We start from the raw sequence: 23,699 nt of genomic DNA, 5'->3' as shown, positions 1-23,699 counted from the left end.
GAGGACTAGGCAGAACATGTAACGCATGTGAAAACAGCAAGACTGCACAGCACCGCCCAGGGGGCGGTCCCCCTGGCTATAACCCCTCACCCTCTTTCCTGCAGCTCAGTTAGTCAAAAAGCAGAACAAACATAAATAGGAGGGGTGGGTGCTGTGTTCGTCAATGAACTTCAGAGAAAAGTATTTTACGGTGGGTACAAAAATCTCATTTTCTCTTTCGTTAATTGATGGACACAGCTCCTTTAATTCTTGGCCTTAGGGACAGCCCCAAGCAGTGTCAAAAAACGAGGGGTGGAAACAGCAAAACATAACTTCACCCATAACAAAAGGAACACCACAAGAGGAGTTGCCATCTTAAATGGCCGCCATGAAAACCCAGCGGCCAACTTATGCATCAAAAGATGCGTTTACAACATACTTGTAACTTAAAGTGTAAATTGCATCCTTACATAGCCACCCGCACAACCTTGCGGCCAAAGCAAGCATCCAAAGATGCGCTTACGTCAACTTGTAGAATTTAGTGAAAGCGTGAACGGACGACCAAGTCGCCACCTTACACACCTGGGAGACAGACGTCTCAGGAGGTTCCGATTTCCCTGGTGGAATGAGCCGTGACAGGAAAAGGGGGCACCCGCCCCTTTAAGGCATAGGCCTGAACCAGGATCTGTCTGATCCACCGAGAAATGGTGGACCACGAGACCGCCAGACCTTTTTTCAGACCAGCCACCAAGACAGTCTGACTTCCGGAAGTGAGCCGTAGCAGACAGATACACCCGTAGAGCCTGGACCAGGGAATGTAAGGCAACCTATTGTGTGAGTCGCCAAGGGACGTTGGAAAAAGGCAGCCAAGGCTGATATCTGTCCCTTGATGGTACTTAAGGCAAGTTTCTAAACCAATCCTCGCTGCAAAAACAGCAGGATCCTGGAAACGGAGTATTTGCGTGGACGCCACCCCATCTCCTCACACATGGAGATGTAAGCGTTCCATGTACAATGATAAATATTCAGAGAAGATGACTTCCATGCCCTCAGCATAGTGGAAATTACCGATTCCAACAGACCTTGGTCCCTTAGTACCTGTTTTTCAACAGCCATGCCATTAAAACCAGCGATGGTAAAGCAGGATGCAGTATCGGACCTTGCGATAGAAGGTCTTCTCGCATCGGCAGTCGCCAAGGAACACCTGCCACCAGTCGTACTAGGTCGGTGTACCAAGGACGTCAAGGCCAATCTGGGGCAATCAGAATCACTGGAATCCCCTCGGTCTCCACTCTGTGCAGCAGACGTGATAGAAGTTTGAGTGGGGGGAAGGCATAAATCAGCCGATAATGCCCTCATGGAGCCACCAACGTGTCTGACACGTCCACCCAGGGATCTCTTCTCTTGGACACAAACCTCTGCACCTTCTGATTGAGCCGAGAGTCCAAGAGGTCCACATCTGGTGTGTCCCACCTTAGGCAAAGGAGCCGGAATACATCCGGATGCAACGACATCTGATGACTTGGGTAGACTGCTTGCCAGTTTTCTATGCCCAGAATGTATATGGCCGACAGGGCCGGCACATGCCGCTCTGCCCACTGGAGGATGTGAGCGACCTCCCGTGCTACGGCTGAGCACCTCGATCCTCCTTGATGGTTGACATATGCCACTGCCGTGACATTGTCCGACTGGATCCTGACCGGACGCCCCTCCTGGACCATGTGGAGAGGCACCGGCTGATCGCCCGAAGCTCGAGCACATTGATCGGCAGTTTCTTCTCCAATTCACGGTGCAACCACTCTGCTCATTCAGTAAGCGTCTGCGACACCAAGGCCGTGGCCAGCACAGGTTGTAACGCTGACCCCACTACCTTAAACATGGACCGAGCCACTGCCTCGGCCCTCCTGTCAGCAGGGTCCTTGATGGCAGGAGTCCCTTCTACCGGAATTGTGGTTACTTTATTTAACCTGGATACCCGGGGGGGGTCAATGACCGGAGGAGATGCCCATTTTTTCAGGAGGCTCTCCTCAAAGGGGTAACACACTGCCATTCTTCTTGGGACTGAAAAGGCCATTCATTGTAGATGAACATCAAAATAAGTCAAATACGGAAACACCTTAGGTGTGCGGGCCAGTTTGCGGGACCCAAAAAGGACCACCACCTCAGCAGAGGTTCCTGCTGCATCCTGTATCTTCAGGGTATCCCGCACCGCAGTGATAAGTGCTCCTACTAGCGATTTTTTCCTATGCTAACCCGGACACAGAGTCCTTCTCACTGTCCCAATGGTCCTGGTCCGCATCCTCTGACACATCAGAACAGTCACTGTGGGACCCGAGTCTGAATCTGAGATTTTCCCAGAAGACGGGGGAGGGTGGCAGGGAGCGTTTTTTACCCCTCTTGCGCCACACACCGCTTCCACCCTGGCAATAAAGGTCTCCAGGACCGCCGACAAAGCGTCCATAGGCACTGCATTTTTTGCAGGTGAGCCGGTTGCAATAGCAGGGATGTCTGGGGAAGAAGCGCCAGCTTCTGACGCCATGCTGACCCTCACTCGCCTGCTGCAACTTAGGGACTTATGGCAAGGTACACAAATCCCACCCTCCTGGCTGCTCACAGACTGAGGGGACCCTCCACAGGAGTGCTGAGCTGCTGCTGACCGCTCCGCCCTGTTTCAGTCACAAAGTGCTCAGAGTGAAAACCGCGCTGTTCTGAGGTACACAGACACAGCACTAGAGGTAAAAACGTGCTGAGGCTACAAGAAAATGGCAGTCGGCCATCCTTGGCACAAAAATCACCAATAAAATGAGCGCCGAATCTTCTAGAAAATAGCTGACAGCCCATACACTGAAAAAGACTACAGGAAAATGGCCGCAGTCCGTGCAGCTGCTTCTCGTGAGGTAAATTTACTCAGGCACCTCACAGCGAAGAAAAAAGGGGCAGAAAAGTAAAAACGGACACTAACAGCCAGCACAGCCTGCCCACCAAAGCCTGGAGCCCCCCCCCCCCCCATGGTACATACACCGCACCTCATGCCTCATGAGTCGCACAGCAGCCCCAACAGGGGGAGGAGGGAATGAAGGATAGGGAGAGAGGAAAGGGAGAGTGAGCGACCCCCTAGTCGACCTCCCAGGAAATGCCCAGCTACACTATCCTGCCGAGGCAGGGGGAGCCGTACTTATCCCTCCTGTCGGGATTGCTGGGCGCATTCCACCACAGACCCATTACCCGAGCAGTACGGGGTGGCTGTTGGCTATGACACACTGTCACACAGACAGCAGTAGCCCGGTCATATGTGTGCCCTGGAGCATATAGCTCACCGGCCGCCTCTGGAGTAGAAGGGGCATGTCATGGCCGACCCAGCACATAGCTAGGGTCTGCGCACTCTAGATGGCCAGGCTGCGGAGACTACCAAGATCTATATTATCCAGCCTGTCACCCTGCCGGCTGTTGATAGAAGATCACAGGATCAAAATTGTAGAAAAAAATGAAAAAAAATCCCAGGACCAATGGTCCCCTCAGGGAGCCAGGGCCTTCTCCTACACTAGGCAGAAAAAAAAGCTGAGCTGCAAGGTGAGGAGTTATAGCCAGAGGGACCGCCCCTGGGCGGTGCTGTGCAGTCTCGCTGTTTTTACATGTGTTACATGTTCTGCTTAGTCCTCTCCTGAAGGTGGCATGATAACCCTAAGGTCAAGAATTAAAGGAGCTGTGTCAGTCAATGAACGAAAGATAATTTCTTTTTTTATAGAACACCTTGAAATAGTTACCCAGGTTCCTGCAGGATCTGTTACTGTATTCATTGTACGTGTGTCTGGTTTTAGTCCATTGGATCCTGTTTTTTTGCAGTAATAGAGATGCATATTTATCACACTGCAACTTGAGTTCAGTCACCAGGGTTTGTGAGAGATTTCTTGTGCAGAGTTTTAAGGTGTAGTATGCGATCTGAAAGAGAGTCAAGTTGGGCTTAACCAGCTTCGCATTATTCTGGACAACAGGATGCTTACCTCCCTTGATTAAGGATGTGGGGTAATACTGTGGTAAGGAAATTGTAAGCAAAAATTAGAAAAACTGGGCACCTTTTTTAGTTTGAAAGTGGGTCTCCTGTATAAAGGCTACTTGCACCCAGTGGTTAGTGTGTAATATGTGGGTACTGGAAGGTGCTGCCACTCTAGCACCAAAGTAATGGACAAGTAGGGAAAGGAAAAAAGACCTGGAGTGTGAGGGCAGGACGGTAGTAGAATTATAGGCATGAGGCAGAAAGAGAAGGACGTGAAGAAGGTAACAATAAAGTATTGGGTGTTGTGGTGGGGGAGAGGTGATGGCCAAGAGGAAGAGGAGAGGACTATAGGTCAGTTGCTACATACTACGAGATGGGTGTGCATGGAGCCTGTTGTCCTCAAGAGACCGGCTTTAGACTCGCCCTGAGGGGTGTAGTGATTTTGTTTATCATTAGAATGTGCTTTTTTATTTAGTCAGTTGTGTTAAAGGAACCCATAGCAGTAGTGATCTAAAGCTCTGGAACACTTTTTTTGGTTATCTGTAAATTAACAAGTCTTTACAGTGAATTTGTGGCCAGACTATAGACAGCCACTTATATATTGTAAATAAGCTTTAAAGCATGCTCTTAATGACCCCTATAACTGCAATCAATGCAATTTTAATCTCATTGATCGCTGTAATGTCAGTGGTGTCAAAATTGTCCGATGTGTCCGCCATAATGTCGCAGTCACGATAAAAATCGTTGCTCACCACCATTACCAGTATTAATAAAAATGCCATAAAACTATCCCCTATTTTGTAGATGCTATAACTGTTGCGCAAACCAATCAATATACGCTTATTGCGGTTTTTATTTTTTACCAAAAATTTGTAGAATACATATCGGCCTAAACTGAGAAAAAAAAAATTTTATATATATTTTTGGGGGATATTTATTATAGCGAAAAGTTTAAAATAATGCGTTTTAAAAAAATAAATAAAAATTGTCACACTTTTTTGTTTATAGCGCAAAAAATAAAAACCGTAGAGGTGATCAAATACCACCAAAAGAAAGCTCTATTTGTGGGGGGGGGGGGGGGGGAGGATGTCAATTTTGTTTGGGAGCCACGTCGCTCAACACAGCGCCGAATCGCAAAAAGTGGTCTGGTCTTTGGCCAGCCAAATGGTCCGGGGCTTAAGCAGTTAAACCACACACGTGAGGTATCCTGTGAGGAATGTTGGCGTGAGAGAAATAATTCTAGCCCAAGACCTCCTTTGTACCTCTAAACGGGTAACCTGTAAAAAAATTTGAAAGCGTCACCTATGGAGATTTTTAAGCAACGAAGTTTAGCACCATTCATTCCATGAGTGTGCGCAATTTTAAAACGTGACGTGAGGTATCAATTTACGTGGCGTAACATCATCTGTCACATTATACAAAAAAATTGGGCTAACTTTAGTGTTTTTTTTTTTTTTTTTTTTTTATTCATTTTCAAAATATTCGCAAATACTGTGTGACTTAAAAAGTTGCCATGACCACTATTTTATTCCGTAGGGTCTCTGCTAAAAATATATATATAATGTTTGGGGGTTCTAAAGTTTATAGCAGGCACTGTAGTCTTGTTTTATTCAGTTTGTCCTACATTAGGCTGAAAGGCAGTGAAGTCAGTGTTGGGGGGGCTATGTGCACTGAAACTGCTAAGAAACTGACCAGAAGCTGACTACAGTGCTTCTGTTATGAACCTTTGAGGATAAATTGCTCCACAATGCCTTTTTTTGTTATTTTTGTTTTGTTTTTTTACTGGTTGCGAAAGTGTGTGTGTATTGCCCAAATTTTTATTTTTATTCAACTATTATACATATTTTTTTCACCCTAGAGAATAAAATGGCGGTCGCTGCTATACTTTCTGCCACACCGTATTTGCACAGTGATCTTACAAGTGCACTTTTTTGGGAAAAAATTAACTTTTTTTTAATTAAAAAATAAGACAACAGTAAAGTTAGCCCAATTTTTTGAATATTGTGGAAGATAATGTTACGCCGAGTAAATTGATACCCGACATGTCACGCTTCAAAATTGCGCCCACTTGTGGAATGGCGCCGTTTAAAAAAATTCTCCATAGGCGAGGTTTAAAAATTCTACAGGTTGCATGTTTTTAGTTACAGAGGAGGGGTGGCCCTCTCCCACCGCTGATTAATAGTGATCTTGCAGCGAATCTGCCGCAGAGACCACTTTCATTTTGAAGCGGACCTCCGGACGAACAAGAGGATACCGGCTTTATGGAAGCTAGCTGCTGCCATAACAACGATATCCTCCTTCAAAGTTAGGATGTATGTCGGCATGCGGCAGTCCGGAAGTGGTTAATGTCTGAATACTTTAATGTCCATAGCCTGGCCACTTTATTAAAGCAGTATCAAACCCAAAACCAAAAAGTAATATATTACAGTTTACCAATCCTTAAAGTGATTGTAAAGGGGAAAAAAAAGTTTATTTAAAAAACAAAACAAAAACAAACATGTCTGGCTTACCTGCTCTGTGCAGTGGTTTTGCACAGAGCAGCCCTGATCCTCCTCTTCTGGGGTCCCCTGCCAGCGCTCTGGGCCTCTCTCCCTTGCTGAGTGCCCCCATAGCAAGCCGCTTGGTGTGGGGCACTCGTACATGCTCAATCTAGAGCCTGCTCTCTGCATCCATAAGACAGAGCATAGTTCAGCCCCGTTCCCGCCTCTCTGGCTGTAATTGACAGACAGCAGTCTGTTGCTTTGTCTCAGTCCATCAGGAGGGAGAGACCCGGAGAGCCTCGGGGTCTTGCGCACATTTCTGGAGCAAGATCAGGATTAGCTAAGTATTAGGAGGCAGAGCTGAGAGGGGAGCTGCACACTGAAGGTTCTTTACCTTTATGCATAAAATGCATGAAGGTAAACCACCTTCAGCCTTTACAACCACTTTAGCCACCTCAATACCAGGCACTTAAACACCTTCCTGCCCAGACCAATTTTGAGTTTTCTGCGCTGCCGCAATTTTAATGACAATTGCGCGGTCATGCTACACTGTACCCAAATGAAATTTTTATAATTTTTTCCCCACAGATAGAGCTTTCTTTTGGTGGTATTTGATCACCTCTACGGTTTTTATTTTTTGCTAAACAAATAAAAACCGAAAATTTTGAAAAAAAAATTTTTTTTTCAGTTTCAAATGTAAATAAGTAAGTTTTCTCCTTCACTGATGGGCACTGGTGGGGCGGCACTGATGAGGTGGTACCAATGAAGTGGCACTGAGGTGGCATTGATAGGTGGCACTGATGGGCACTGATAGGTGGCACTGATGGGCGACATGGATGGACACTAATAGGTGGCACTGATGGCTGGCACGGATTGGCATGGCTAGGCGGCACGAATGGGCATGGCTAGGCGGCACAGATGGGCATGGCTAGGCGGCACAGATGGGCATGGCTAGGCGGCACAGATGGGCATGGCTAGGTGGCACAGATGGGCATGGCTAGGCGGCAAAGATGGGCATGGATGGGCACTGATAGGTGGCATTGTATTGTACAGACGGATGCCAATCATTGCCAAACAATAATGCATGCCAATCAGTGATGTCCATTGTGGGCACTTATTGGCATCCTTTGTGGGCACTGACTGGCATCCCTGGTGGTCTAGGGTGGCATACCTGTTGGGCATCCCTGGTGGTCTGGTGGCGTCCCTGGTGGTCCAGTGTGGGCATCCTCGGGGGGGTGGGGGGGCTGCACTGATAATCGATCAGCACATACCCCCCCTGTCAGAGGAGCAGCCGATCGGCTCTCCTCTACTCGCGTCTGACAGACGCGAGTGAGGAAAAGCCGATCCTCGGCTCTTCCTATTTACACTGTGATCAGCCGTGATTGGACACAGCTGATCACGTGGTAAAGAGTCTCCGTCTTTACCGAGATCGTAGTTGCGGAGTGTCAGCAACAACGATGGGCGCGCAGCGGCCCAAAATTCTGAGGACAGTCTATGATGTCCAGTCAGGATTTTGAAACCACTTTGCCTCCGTCATTTGACAATGGGCGGGCGGCAAGTGGTTAAAGGCTATGGCTGCATTTGTTTTTCTTTTTTTAGGCTCTAGGCACCTTTGGACAGCAGCATTGTTAATCTGGGGGAGGGGAGTGTTAGATGTACTACAAAATTTAAATATATTAACAAATTGAAGCCAAACTACATCTAATACTCCTTAAGCAGTTATATCAAATAGTTGTTTAGTTCTTTAGAAATAAGGGTTTTACGACCTCAAATCCAAAAAAGTTGGGACGCAATGTAAATTCTACATAAAAAACAGAATGCAACGATTTGCAAATCTCATAAACCCATATTTTATTCACAACAGAATTAAAAAAAAAAACATATCAAAAGTTTAAACTGAGAACATGTAAAAAAAAATACTAAAACTTTAAGAAAAGAGTAAGGCAATTTAGAAATTGACGGCTGCAACACGTCTCAAAAAGTCAAGATAGGATCATGTTTACCACGGTGTAGCATCCCCTCTTCTTTTAACAAAACTCTGTAAACATCTGGAAACTGAGGAAACCAGTTTCATCAGTTTTGGGAGAGGAATGTTTTCCTATTCTTGCCCGATATAGGATTCTAACTGCTTAACAGTGGCGGGTCTGCTTTGTCCTATTTTTAGTTTCAAGATGCGCCAAGTATTTTCAGTTGGTGAAAGGTCTGGACTGCAGGCAGGCTGGTTAAGCTCTTGGACTCTTCTACTAGGAAGCCATGTTGTTGTCATAGATTTAGCATGCGGTTTAGCGTTTTCCTGCTGAAATTTGCAAGGCCTTCCCTGAAAAAGAATTTGTCTGGTTGGGATCATATGCTGCTCTAAAACCTAGATATCTATCTTTCAGCATTTATGGTGCCTTTTTAGATGTGCAAGCTGCCCATTCACTACACTCTGATACACGCCCCATACCATCTGAGATGCAGGCTTTTGAACTGAACACTGATGACAAGCCAGAAGGTCCCTCTTCTCTTTGGTCCAGAGGATTTGTCCGCAGAATAGTTTTCCACTTTGCAACAGGCCATTTTAAATGAGCTTTGGCCCAGAGATTTTATACTGAGCACTGATAAGCGTGACGGTCCCTCTGAAGGGACACACTGCCCATGCTTAACAAAAATTTCTGTAGCAATAATTTTTATTCAGCTTTAGCAAGTCGCTAATATGCAATAGTTCCGCCCAAGCAGGGGCTAGCTTTGACAGTTATAACAAAAGTTGACTTACAAAGGCAGGCAAAAATAAGGCAGTGTAAATAGGAAAGAAAACAGGGACAGATGTCCCAAATTTCAATTCCGCTGACCACAGAACCGTTTTCCACTCTGCAACAGACCATTTTGAGCTTTGGCTCAGAGAAGATGGAGGGGCGTTTGTGAATCATGTTCAGATAGGGCGGCTTCTTTACATGAAAGAGCTTTATTTTGTATTTGTGGATGGCACAATGAACTGTGTTCAGGCAGTGATTTTTGGAAGTATTCCAAAATACCCATGCAGTGATGTTTCACAGAATCTTGCTGGTTTTTAATGTAGTTCTGTTTGAGGGCCCGAAGATCACAGGCATCCAGTATTGGCCTTGTTAATAGAGATTTCTCCAGTTTCTCATTATCTTTTGATATTATGTACCGAAGATGATGATATATTTAACGTCTTTGCAATTTTGCATTGAGGAACATTATTATGAAATTGTGCAACAATTTTTAGATGCATCTCTATCCACTTCAATTACCAGACCTATTCTGGCACTTCTCTCCTACATGTAAAAATCATAATTTTTTTGTTAGAAAATTACTCAGAACCACCCCTAAACATTATATATGTTTTTTTAGCAGATACCCTAGGGAATAAAATGGTAGTCATTGCAACATTTTATCTTGCACGGTATTTGCGCAATAATTTTTCAAACGCTTTTTAAAAAAAAAAAAGGTTTCATGAATTAAAAAATAAAACAGTAAAGTTAGCCCAATTGTTTTGTATAATATGAAAGATCATGTTACGCTGAGTAAATAGATACCCAACATGTCACGCTTCAAAATTGTGTGAATGGTGCTAAACTTCAGTACTTAAAAACCTCCATAAGCGATGCTTTGAAAATTTTTACAGGTTACCAGTTTAGAGTTACAGAGGAGGTCTAGTTGCACACACTCTAACGCACACGGTGATACCTCACATGTGTGGTTTGAACAGAGTTTACATATGTGGGCTGGACTTGCATATGCATTTGCTTCTGAACGCGAGCTACTGGGGACAGGGGCATTTTTTATTATTATTTTTTTATTTTACTGATTTTTTTTTTTTTTTTTTTTTTTATCATTTTTATTCCTATTACAGGGGATGTATACATCCCTTGTAATAGGAATCTATTGTGACAGGTCCTCTTTATGGAGAGATGCACAGTCCATAAGACCCCACATCTCTCCTCCAGGCTGGAAAGCATGAGATCGAGAATTTTTTTTTTTGCCGATCTCATGCTGACAGCCACGATTGCGGCTTTGTTTACTTCTGGGAACCCGGGCGTAATGTCATAAAGTCGAGCCCGGGCCTCCGGCGGTCAGAGAGATCTGGAAATCTCAATCTTCATCATCTGTCGCCAACCGATTCTTTCTGCGGGCTCCCGATTGCTTGGGAGAGCCCGGAGAAGCACCGGATGGCGGCGGGAGGGGGGACGTCCCCTGCCGTCGCATATAAGAACGGCCAATCGGTGGAATCGTGCACAGAATTGCCGGCTGGAAAGAATGATGCCTGTAGCTGCAGGCATCATTTAGATATCCCCTCACAAAGTCAAGGACATCATATGACACCCTAAGGTATTGAAGTGGCTACCTAAAGATGCTCTTTTATAACCAATCGTGTTTCTTACCTGTGCCAGGTACCCTAATTAATTGCAAAATGTTCTTTCAGCCCTTCTTTGTAAGTACCGCTTACTTTGTCAGCTTTTTGTTTCCCTGACCCAAATTTTGAGATGTTTTGGTGCCATCAATTTCAAAATTACCTTATGTTTTCATAAAAATGTACATTTGCTCAGTGTAGGCATTTGATATGTTGTATGTATGTATGTATGTATGTATGTTGAATATTTTCTGTTGTAAATAAAATATGGCTTAATGAGATTTGGAAATCTTTGAATTCTGTATGTAGATTTTACACAGCGTCCCAAGTGTTTTGGAATTGGGGTTGTAGATAAATAAAAGCTGACTATTGTGAGCACTCCTGTCAGTAGTAAATAATTTATCTCAAACCCTGACTGATACATTTTGCAGGATAGCTTGTTCTGTTGAAAAATACTTACTGGCAGGATCAAATCACCAGCTGAAAAAAGGGAAAGAGAGCCAAAAAATAAAAAATAAAAAATAAGCCAGATGAAGTCTCCATAGTGTTGTGTTTATTGGAATTGTATGTTAAAAGCTAAAATAAAATGAATCATAAAAACATGTGACAATGGGTGCCACTGCCAACCCGGTATCGGACAGCGGCCTGACGTTAGCATTAGTGTCTGATTTTAAAAAGCAATTCCAATAAATACTACACTATGGAGATTTCATCTGGCTCCCGGTGAGCTTTATTTACTACAGTTACATCTGGATGGTGGGAGTTGCTGAACAGCCTTTCCCACAACACATGCGGCTCTACACGGACTGCATGTTTGCTGCTGTAGCGGCAGCCAGCTTTTCTGGTGAGTACCCATTTCACAGGGGTGCGGTGGATGATTCTGGAACACTGTACTGGATCACCTCTTAATTTTTCAAGTTGGACTGAACTATTGTGTTTTCATCTATAAATTTATATTGCTGATCCTATCATGAGACTGTGCATTTAAATCTATATTTTTCACTACGTTGTTTTTTTTTATTGATTTCCATCCATAAGATTGGACTTCTGTATACCGTATTTATCTGTGTATTTTCCCCTTGAAAGTAGGGGGGAAATCGTGGGTGCGTTCTATACGCCTACATAATGCTGCCTCGGAGGGGAGGAGCACCGTCAGATTAGACAGAGCCAGGATCTCCTGTGTACTCAGCTCGGCTCGCAGTCACGCCCATTCTCGCCTCCTGGACGGTTCCTAGCATGCCACATGTCCCGGGTTGTGAGCTGAGTACACAGGAGCTCTGGCTCTGTCTTCATCCACACTGGCTACATTAACAGGCACTGGTGAGGCTGCTGATGGGCACTGAGGAGGCTGTTATGATGGGCAATGGCAAGGCTGCAGATGGGCACTGAGCATGCTGCAATGATGGGCAGTGTCAGGGCTGTAGACTGGCACCGAGCAGGCTGCAAATGGGCATTGATCAGACTACAATGATGGACTATGGCAAGGCTGCAGATGGGCAATGGTGGGGCTGCAAATTGACACTGATCATGCTTCATTAATGGGCAATGGTAAGGCTGCAGATGGAACTGATTAGGCTGTATTAATGGACGCTGACCCTTATTTTGCTTCAAAGTCCATTATTTCAAATTTTATTTTTTTCCCCTGAAATATCCCTCTTAAAATTAGGGTGCGTGTTATATGCTGAGAAATAAAGTATAGATTTTTTTCACTTTAGCATTTTTTCACTTTTTAACACTTTTTTGGACTTTATTTCAATGTACTATCCATTTATAACACGGTATTCTTATTGTTATTCTAAATTGTTCTTTAGGAGTATCTCTTACAAAAGCATTGGCAAATATGGGTAATTTTGTTCTCGTATTCCATTTACAATGGCAGTTTGTGAGAATAAAATACATTAACTGGCTATTGTGGGCAGGAGATACTGAGAAGTACTTTTACAAATATGCGTCCAACATAAGGGTAATGGATATTTATACAGTAACATACAGCATTTTTGCCTATTTTTTAAATTGTAATATATACAGCAGCAGTATACTAGGAAAGAAAAAAAACATAACTTTGTTGAAGTGCATGAAATACTTACAGCTAACATAGGATCACTGTGAGCAGATACTTCCCAAATAAAGCATTTAGAAAATATCTTACTTTACATCTGCTGATGCTCCTGTTTCTCTTTTTGAAGCTAAAGAAGAGATTGCAGATAGAAGCAACAAAAGATTTCAGCAAGACCCCCCTCAATACTCAGCACCCCTTTCCCCAAAGCTGCCCAGGACAGAATCATCTCATCCATCAGAAGGTAGACAGCCTGTTCTGTATATAAATCTTATACTAACATTTGGTTACGTTGTGTTGAAAGTCATGGTTTTTAACCACTTAACCCCCGGGACCATTTTGCAGGCCAAAGACCAGAGCACTTTTTGGGATTCGGCACTGCGTTGATTTAACTGAAGATTGTGCGATCGTGCGACATGGCTCCCAAACAAAATTGACGTCCTTTTTTTTCCCACAAATAGAGCTTTCTTTTGGTGGTGTTTGATCACCCCTGCGGTTTTTATTTTTTGCGTAAATTTTGAAAAAAACCCGTTTATTTTTTTACATTTTGCTATAATAAATATCCCCCAAAAATATATAAAAAAACAATTATTTTTCCTCAGTTTAGGCCGATACGTCTTCTTCTACATGTTTTTGGTAAAAAAAACGCAGCGATTATTGGTTTGCGCAAAAGTTATAGCGTTTACAAAATAGGGGATAGGTTTATGCCATTTTTATTATTTTATATATTTTTTTATACTAGTAATTGAGGCGATAAGCGATTTTTATCGTGACTGCGACATTATGGCGAACACATCAGACATTTCTGACACATTTTTGGGTCCATTGTCATTTATACAGCAATTCGTGCTATACAAATGCACTGATTCCTGTGCAATTGATACTGGCAGTGAAGGAGTTAACCACTAGCTGGCAGTGTAGGGGTTAAGCGAGCCCTGGGGAGTGTTTCTAACCGTGGGGGGGGCGTGACTGTGTATGACACGTCACTGATTTCTGCTCCGATCACGGATAAGAGATCAGTGACACTGTCACTAGGCAGAATGGGGGAAATGCTTGTTTACGTTAGCATCTCCCCGTTCTTCCTCCCTGTGAGATGATCGTGGGTATCCCCTCGGCGATAGAGTCCGCGAGACCCGCGATCAGACTCACGGAGGTCCCGACTGGCGCGCGTGATGGCAGGCCGGCAAATTTAAAGGGACGTACCTGTACGCCCATTTGCCTGTCTGTGTCATTCTGCTGACGTACATCGGTGTGCGCCGGTTGGCAAGTCGTTCATGTATACCAAGACAACGTGCACTTTAGCTTAGAGTAGCGCAGTACTAATGCTGTGATGTGAATGGATCTTATATGCATTAAAGAGGTTCTAATGATAGAATAAAACCCGTCATTGGTATTAGATTGCTGCCTGGCTTTCCCAAACGCAAACGTTTGCATCAATCCAACACCATTTATGTTTAGGCTTAAGAAGGGAGGCATAAGGTACCTCCAGCCTATAAGGGGGGGGGGGACGTTTGCTATCAGACAAGATTTTTCAAAGTTTATTTTCCCCAGAAGCCTCAGCTGCCATGTTTATTGGTAATTCATCTAAAGGAAAATGTTTTGCAATCTGGCTATTTTCCAAGCTTTAAACCCTTTCTACTTACTCATGATTTGTTGTTTTGAGTTTGTAAACATGTTGGAGAGTTGATGGTCTCCACTTTTACCTAAGACTGGCTGTTCTGAGTAGAACTGGTTGTCATGTATGATTCATTTCTATTCATGTGTGCAATTATTTTCCTGCTGTGCCTCTACAATGTAAGCTGAATTCATTTTTTGCAATTGCAACCCCAATGCAAAAAAAAATTTGGGACACTGTAAAATTCACATAAAAAACAGAATGCAATGATCTGCCAATCTCATAAATCCATATTTTATTCACAATAGAATACACATCAAATGTTTAAACTGAGAAAATGTACTATTTAAAATTTATGGCAGAAACCTGTCCTCAAAGTTTGGACATGGGTATAAAAAGCTGGCCAAGTAATTGGTACCAACAGGGAAGGGCTAGAAGAACATTTTGTAGCTAAGGTTAATTGGTAACGTGTCAGTAATATGATTGCGTCTAAAAATAATATTTTAGCCAGTCGGGTGTAAAGATGGGCAGATGTTCAATAGTCTGTAAAAACTGCATTTACATATTATTGAACATAAAATTGCAAAGAGTTTAAATATATCTACAGTATAGAATATCGAAAGATTACGAAAATCTGGAGAAATCTCTGTGCCCAAGGGACAAGGCCGAAACACAATATTTGATGCCTTTGATCTTCAGGCCTTTTAGACGGCACTGCACTAAAAACAGGCATGATTCTCTGATGGACATCATTGCATGGTTTCAGGAATACTTTTAAAAATCGCTGTGAACACAGTTCCTCATGCTATCCAAGAATGCAAGTTAAAGCTCATGCAAAGAAGTAGCTATATCTGAACATGATCCAGAAATGCTGCTGTCATCTAAGGGCCAAAGCTCCTTTAACGACTTACAGACCATAAGTTTTGCCTGCTTAATGACAGGGCCATTTTTTTGTGATACAGCACTTTGTCTCTTTAACTGACAATTGCGCAGTCATGCAAAGCTGTACCCAAACAAAATGAACGTCCTTTTTTTCCCACAAATAGAGCTTTCTTTTGGTGGCATTTAACCACTTGCTTACTGGGCACTTAAACCCCCCTCAGTCCCAGACCAATTTTCAGCTTTCAGCGCTGATGCACTTTGAATGACAATTGCGCGGGCATACAACACTGTACCCAAATGAAATTTTTATCATTTTTTTCCCACAAATAGAGCTTTCTTTTGGTGGTATTTAGTTACAGCTCGGAGTTTTATTTTTTGCTAAACAAACAAAAAAAGATGCAAAAAAATAAAAAAATAAAATCATGTTTTAATAGTTTGTTATAAAATTTTGCAAACGGGTCATTTTTCTCCTTCATTGAAGTGCGCTGATTAGGCGGCACTGATAGGCTGCATTGGTGGGCACTGATGGGCTGCATTGGTGGGCACTGATGGGCTGCATTGGTGGGCACTGATAGGCTGCACTGGTGGGCACTGATAGGCATAGTTAAGGCGGCACTAATAGGCACAGATAAGGCGGCACCGATGGGCACAGATAAGGCGGCACTGATGGGCAAAGATGGGCACAGATAAGATGGCACGGATGGGTGGCACGGATAAGTGGCACGGATGGGTGGCACGGATGGGCACTGATAGGTACCACAGATAGATGGGACTGATGGGCACTGATAGGTGGCACTGATAGGTGGCTCTGATAGGTGGCACTGCTGGGCACTGATGGGCGGCACTGCTGGGCACTGATGGGCGGCACTGCTGGGCACTGATGGGCGGCACTGGGGTGCAGCACCTTTGAGGCAGATTTTGGTGGCACTGTGGGTGGCACTGCTGGGTGGCACTGTGGGTGGCACTGTGGGCACTGCTGGGTGGCACTGTGGGCACTGCTGGGTGGCACTGTGGGCACTATGGGCACTGCTGGGTGGCACTGACAGGGGGGCACTTACTTTATTTCAGGATGGCACTGCGGGTGGCAGGTGGGCACTGGCAGGGGGCAGGTGTCCGTTTAAATTTCTGGCCGTGATCGGGACTGATGTCCCGAACACGGCCGCCGGCGATCGGCTTTTTTTTTTTCTCCTCGCGCTGTCAGCGCGAGGAGGAATACTAGCCGATTACCGGCTCCGTTTTATCACATGATCAGCTGTCATTGGCTGACAGCTGATCACGTGATAAGGGGTCGGGATCGACCCCTTACACGGATCGGTGATCAGGCGAGTCTCACGGACTCGCCGATCACAGAGCGCGCCGCGCGCGCCCCTCAGGGGGCGCGCAGGCCGCTCGTAACCGGGACTACGTCAATAGACGTAGTCCCGAAAATGTGGGTCCGCGCTATTGCCGTCATTTTGCAATAGCGCGGTACCCAAGTGGTTAATCACCTCTGCGATTTTTTCTTTTTTTTTTTTCTTTTGCTATAAACAAAAAAAGAGCGACAATTTTGAAAAAGGAAAAAACAATATTTTTTCCTTTTTGCTGTAATAAATATCCCCAAAAATGTGTTTAAAAATCAAATTTCTTCATCCGTTTTGGCCAATATATATTCTTCTACATATTTTTGGTAAAAAAATAAAATGCAATATTCGTATATTGATTGGTTTGTGCAAAAGTTATAGCGTCTACAAACTATGGGATAGAATTTTGACATTTTTATTATTACGATTTTTTTTTTTTTTTTACTAGTAATGGCGGTGATCAGCAATTTTTAGCAGTACTACGGCATTGCGGCAGATAGATCTGACACTTTTGACACATCTTTGGGACAATTGACATTTATACAGCGATCAGTGCTATAAAAATGCACTGATTACTGTATAAATGTCACTGGCCCGGGAAGGGCTTAACACTAGGGGGCGATCAAGGGGTTAAATGTGTTCCGTCGTGTTGTGTTTCGAACTGTGGTGAGATGGAACTGAGTAGAGGAGTAGACATATCATTGTTCCTAGCTAGTTAGAACAGACGATCTGTCTCTCCTCTCCTTGCAGAAACAGGCATTTTACATACACACACCGGGTCCCTGTTCTTGCTCTTGTGCCCGCGATCACACGTGGCCGGCGGCCATAACGACTGTCAGCCACACGCATCGGTTCCCTCGCCATGCAGTGGGCATGTGCACGTGCCTGCTATAGGCATTTAAAAGGCTGACCTACGGGATCATGCCAAGCTGCCTCAGTATGGCGGTGGCTGGTCGGCAAGTGGTTAAAATGGTCTGTTTAAAAGTGGAAAACTATAATGTGGTCAGACAAATCGAAATTTGACATTCTTTTTGGTAAGCATGGGGGCCGCATCCTCTTGACTAAACCAGTCTTGACTAACCTTATCAGTGCTCAGTTCATAAGCCTGCATCTCTGATGGTATGGGGGTGCATTAGTGCATATGGAATGGGCAGCATTCACATCTGGAAAGGCACCATAAATGCTGAAAGATATAGCCAAGTTTTCAATATGATCCCATCTGTCTTTTTCAGGGAAGGTCTTGCATATTTCAGCAGGGCAATGCTAAACTGTATACTGCATCTATGACAACAGCATGGCTTCATAGTAGAGGAGTCCAGGTATTTCCCACCTGGCCAATGTACATGTACGGTTGGGAGCCCTCTCCTTCTGAGTAGATAAAGGAGGGGGACTGCGTGCATGCCCGCGCAGCGGCCCAATCCCGATGCGTTCGTGTCACCCGGACATGGTGCATCTCCGATCGGCAGGAGGGCTCTGTGATTGGCCCTCCTGATTACATGACGGCCGTGTCCAATCACAGCCATCATGTAATGTAAACAGCCGTTTGCTAGGCAATCGGCTCTCCTCTCCTCACTCGGAAATTGTCGCTGAGGAGAGAAGAGCAGTTCGCTGCAGCCGGCTGGTGATCAGTGAATATGAGCTGTTTTTTACAGCTTTTTACTCACTGATCACCAGTCTAGTGTAAACACACATGTAAAACACACATGTCCCCAAAACATACATGTCCCCAAATAATAAAAACACCTGCCCACTACATATGTCCCACTAAAATCACATGTCTCAATGATTATCTACACACATATATCGCAAAAAATAAAAAACCGAGTTGTGCATAAATACCACCAAAATAAAGCTCTATAGTGTGAACAAAATTATAAAAATTTCATTTGGGTACAGTGTAGCATGACCGTGCAATTGTGATTGAAAGTGCGAGAGCGCTGAAAGATGGTCTGGGAAGGAAGGGGGCGAAAGTGCCCTGTATTGTAGTGGTTAACTAGCCTGCCTGTAGTATGGACCTTTCACCAGAGGCGTAACTAGAAACCTCAGGGCCCCGGTGCAAGAAATCAGGAAGGGCCCCCCCCCGAAAAGCATGATTTTGATACTATATTTTTTTTCCACTGTACAACAAAGTAAAACATTTCTGTGCAGCCTGTGTCCCGAGTGGAACTTGTGTCACCAGTGCAGTGGTGGCCGTGGAGAGGGGTGGTGGTACTGGAGGTGGGTGGCGGTGGTGGTACTGGAGGGGGATGGTGGTCCTGGAGAGGGGTGGTGGTGGTACTGGAGGTGGGTGGTAGTGGTACTGGAGGGAATAGTGGTCCCGGAGAGGGGTGGTGGTGGTACTGGAGGGGGATGGTGGTCCTGGAGAGGGGTGGCGGTGGTACTGGAGGTGGGTGGCGGTGGGACTGGAGGTGGGTGGCAGTGGTGGTACTGAAGGGGGGGTGGTGGTACTGGAGAGGGGTGGCGGTCCTGGAGAGGGGTGGCGGTACTGGAGAGGGGTGGCGGTGGTACTGGAGGTGGGTGGCGATGGTACTGGAGCGGCATGGTGGTTCTGGAGGTGGGTGGTGGTACTGGAGAGGCATGGTGGTCCTGGAGAGGGGTGGCGGTACTGGAGAGGGGTGGCGGTGGTACTGGAGGTGGGTGGCAATGGTACTGGAGCGGCATGGTGGTTCTGGAGGTGGGTGGTGGTACTAGAGAGGCATGGTGGTCCTGGAGAGGGGTGGCGGTGGTACTGGAGGTGGGTGGCGATGGTACTGGAGCGGCATGGTGGTTCTGGAGGTGGGTGGTGGTACTGGAGAGGCATGGTGGTCCTGGAGAGGCATGGTGGTCCTGGAGAGGGGTGGCGGTACTGGAGAGGGGTGGCGGTGGTACTGGAGGTGGGTGGCAATGGTACTGGAGCGGCATGGTGGTTCTGGAGGTGGGTGGAGGTACTAGAGAGGCATGGTGGTCCTGGAGAGGGGTGGCGGTGGTACTGGAGGTGGGTGGCATGGTGGTGGTACTGGAGAGGGGGTGGCGGTGGTACTGGAGGTGGGTGGCACGGGGGTGGTGGTCCTGGAGGTGGGTGGCACGGGGGTGGTGGTACTGGAGGAGGGGTGGCGGTGGTACTGGACATCAGGATCCCCAGATACCCCCCCTTACTTTAGGGTCCCTAGACAGTCACCCCCCTTAAAGAGGTTTCTCTGTACCTTGCTGGACTCTGCTGTGCACCTTGGCCCCCAGCAGATCTCTGTACCCCCCCCCCCCCCCACCTGGGGGGAGGCAGCGATCAGCAGCTCTATGATGTTGATGGACGGCGGGATCTTCCTGAGTCTACACACACACACTGGAGAGGGGTCAGCATGGCTGTGAGTGGAGAGCGTGTCTCATGTAAACAGCAGCACAGAGACACCGGGACTTGGGAGTGAAGTTTCGTCCGCTCTCGCAAAGCACACAGCTGATCCTGCTCCCCCTTCGGCCCCCCCCTCCCCTCCTCTCCTCTCCTCTCTCCTGTGTTCTCTGCGGGAAATGTGAGCTTGTTCGCTTCACACCTGAATGCCCGCAGAGAGCAGAGAACACACGAGAGAGGAGGGGAGGGGAGGGGGGGGCCGAAGGGGGAGCAGGATCAGCTGTGTGCTTTGCGAGAGCGGACGAAACTTCACTCCCAAGTCCCGGTGTCTCTGTGCTGCTGTTTACATGAGACACGCTCTCCACTCACAGCCCTGTGGATAGCAACCACGCCGGGGCCCCCCCACAGTGATGGAATTCCAGGGCCCAGTCGCAACTGCGACTGTTGCGACCCTGATAATTCCGCCACTGCCTTTCACCAATTGAACAAAAAGTGGTAGAACTAATTGGATGGGAAAAACGATGTTCGGGTCCACATCCCTTGTACAACATGTAAAAGAAAAGTTCCTCAAAAGGTGGGATTTTGAAGGACCATGAACACTCAGAAAAAATATATAGTAAAAAATAAAAATGTTATTATTATTTTTATGGAAGCCTTTCATCCTTCTCCCTTTTTCCCTGAAGACCCTTACTTCACATGTCAGAATGCGTTGGATTATATATGTCTAGTTGGCAGTCGGTTTGGGCCTCTTCCATCATCTTTTATATGCTACAACTCTGTGTATTTCAATGTCATTATGTGTTTTATGATATGATGTTAAATGAATAAAAAATTTATTTTTTTACTATATATTTTTTTTCTGAGTGTTCGTGGTCCTTCAAAGTCTTGCCTTTTGAGGAACTTTAATTTTACATTTCACCAATTGAAATATTTGGTGCGTCTTGAAATGAAAAATATGAGAAAGAAGACCCAAAGCTGTTGAGCAATTAGAATCTTATATCTGGCAAGAATGGAACAAAATTCCTCTCACAAAATTCCAACGACTGGTCTCGGCTCCCAGACGTTTACAGAGTGTTGTTAAATAAAAAGGAGTGGGTGCTACACTGTGGTAGACATGGCCCTGTCCCAATTTTTTTGATATGCATTGCTGCCATCAATTTCAAAATTACTTTTTTTTTTTTTTAATGGTACATTTTCTCAGTTGAAAGTTTTGGCATTTGATATTTTACATTTACTTTTGGGAATAAAGTGTGGGTTTATGACATCAGCAAATCATTGCATTCTATTATGTAGATTTTACACAGTCCCAATTTGTTTGGAATATATGGAATGCAGCGTCTCGCCCTTTTTTTTTTTTGAATATATACATAGGCCCTAATTCTGGCCATACATACATTTGATAAATGATTGATCATAGATATGATTGTGTTTGAGTCAGGTTTATGTACATTTTCTGTCATAATTGCGTGTTTCTTTTTGATGAAAACAATCAAACTGCTCAGTACTAATTTCTAAAATCTTCTGTTCTTTCATTAAAATAAATGTTCTGTCAAACGATCATATTATAGTGTCTTTACAAACTGTTTGGCTGCCCCCTTGTGAAAGCATTTTGCATTAATTTTTGGTATGCATGAGTAGTTTGCTTGCCTTTTTTGTACATAAATTAAATTATATTGGGGTTTCTATATAGTAAATTTAAGCTAAAAAATTTCTGTATTAGGAAAAGAAAATATAATCGGATAGAATTGTGTGTCTGTGCTGTATTTATGCCATTCAGATTGTTTGTTTATTTAGTTCTTTCTTATGGAAGTGGGAAAATAGACAATGATAAACAAGACTCAGTGTACTGTTGTTTGTGATAACAAATACAGTATCTCACAAAAAATTGAGTACACCCCTCACATTTTTGTAAATACTTTATTATATCTTTTCATGTGACATCACTGAAGAAATTACATTTTTCTACAATATAAAGTAGTGGGTGTACAGCTTATATAACAATGTAAATTTGCTGCCCCCTCAAAATAACTCAACACACAGTCATTAATGTCTAAACTGCTGGCAACAAAATTGAGTACACTCTTGAGTGAAAGTTTTCAAATTGGGCCCAATTAGCCATTTCCCCTCCCCTGTGTCATGTGACTCATTAGTGTTACAAGGTCACAGGTGTGAATGGGGAGCAGGTGTGTTAAATTTGGGGTTATCGCTCTTACTTTCTTATACTGGTCACTGGAAGTTCAGCATGGCACCTCATGGCAAAGAACTCTGAGCATTTGAAAAAAAAGAATTGTTGCTCTACATAAATATGGCCTAGGCTGTAAGAAGAATTACCAAGACCCTGAAACTGAGCTGCAGCATGGTGGCCAAGACCAAACAGTGATTTATCAGGACAGGTTCCACTCAGAACAGGCCTCGCCATAGTTGACCAAAGAAGTTGAGGTCACATACTCAGCGTCATATCCAGAGGTTGTCTTTGGGAAATTGACGTATTAGTGCTGCAGAGGTTGAAGGGGTGGGGGGTCAGCCTGTCAGTGCTCAGACCATACGCTGCATCAATTTAGTCTGCATGACTGTCGTCCCAGAAGGAAGCCTCTTATAAAGATAATGCACAAGAAAGCCCGCAGTTTGCTGAAGACGAGCAGACTAAAGACATGGATTACTGGAACCATATCCTGTGAACTGAGGAGACCAAGATAAACGTATTTGGTTCAGATGGTGCCAAGTGTGTGTGGCGTCAACCAGGTGAGGCGTACAAAGACAAGTGTGTCTTGCCTACGTAGAGTCAAGGATGGTGGTGGGATTGTCATGGTCTGGAGTTGCATGAGTGCTGCCGGAACTGGGAAGCTACAGTTCATTGAGGGAACCATGAATTCCAACATGTACTGTGGCATACTGAAGCAGAGCATGATCCCCTCCCTTCGGTGACTGGGCCACAGGGAAGTATTCCCACATAAGGATCCCAAACACACCTCCAAGATGACCACTGCCTTGCTAACTAATCTGAGAGTAATTGATGGTGATGGACTGGCCAACCATGTCTCCAGATCTAAACCCCACTGAGTATCTGTGGGGCATCCTCTAACAAAAGGTGGAGCAGTGCAAGGTCTCTTAACAGCCATCAGTTCCGTTATGTCATCATGGAGGCGTGGAAGAGTGCTCCAGTGGCAACCTGTGAAGCTCTGGTGAACTCCATGCCCAAGAGGATTTAAGGCAGTGCTGGAAAATAATGGTGGCCACATAAAATATTGACACTTTGGGCCCAATTTGGACATTTTCACTTAGGGGTGTACTCACTTTTGTTGCCAGCGGTTTCGCCGTTAATGACTGTGAGTTATTATGAGGGGACAGCAAATTTACACTGTTATACAAGCTGTACACTCACTACTTTACATTGTAGCAAAGTGTAAATTCTTCAGTGTTGTCACCTGAAAAGATAGAATAAAATATTTACAAAAATGTGAGGGGTGTACTCCCTTTTTTGAGATACTGTATGTCGTAAGCATTAATCCTCCTGTATTTGTGTGCAGCACTGGTTTTCCCACTTTGTTGCATGTTTGTGTGCCCCATCAACCATGTTTTATTCATTACATACATGTGGATGCACTGCAGTTTGCTAAATCTGGGAAGAAAGCCATTTACATTTCTTTATGCTAGAGCACTGCCAAAAATAACACTTC

General features: G+C 44.9%; 1 protein-coding gene across 4 annotated transcripts in view; it reads left to right on the top strand.

Moving 5' to 3' along the window:
• Positions 1 to 23,699, top strand: part of SCML2 (Scm polycomb group protein like 2) — a 217,948-nt gene that overhangs the window by 184,757 nt on the left and 9,492 nt on the right. For 2 of the 4 annotated variants that reach the window (XM_077482214.1, XM_077482216.1), the window contains one exon: positions 12,994 to 13,107. The exons of the other annotated variants lie outside the window; for them this stretch is intronic. In XM_077482214.1, coding sequence (XP_077338340.1) covers positions 12,994 to 13,107 — 114 coding nt within the window. The remainder of the gene's footprint in view (positions 1 to 12,993; positions 13,108 to 23,699) is intronic. 4 annotated transcript variants of the gene reach the window in all.

Source organism: Lithobates pipiens, unplaced genomic scaffold, assembly GCF_037356315.1.
Source record: "Lithobates pipiens isolate NorthernLeopardFrog02 unplaced genomic scaffold, aLitPip1_a1.2 Scaffold_16, whole genome shotgun sequence".
Taxonomy (NCBI): Eukaryota; Metazoa; Chordata; class Amphibia; order Anura; family Ranidae; genus Lithobates; species Lithobates pipiens.
Note: the sequence above shows the minus strand (reverse complement) of the source record. Positions and strands in the feature narration are given on the sequence as shown.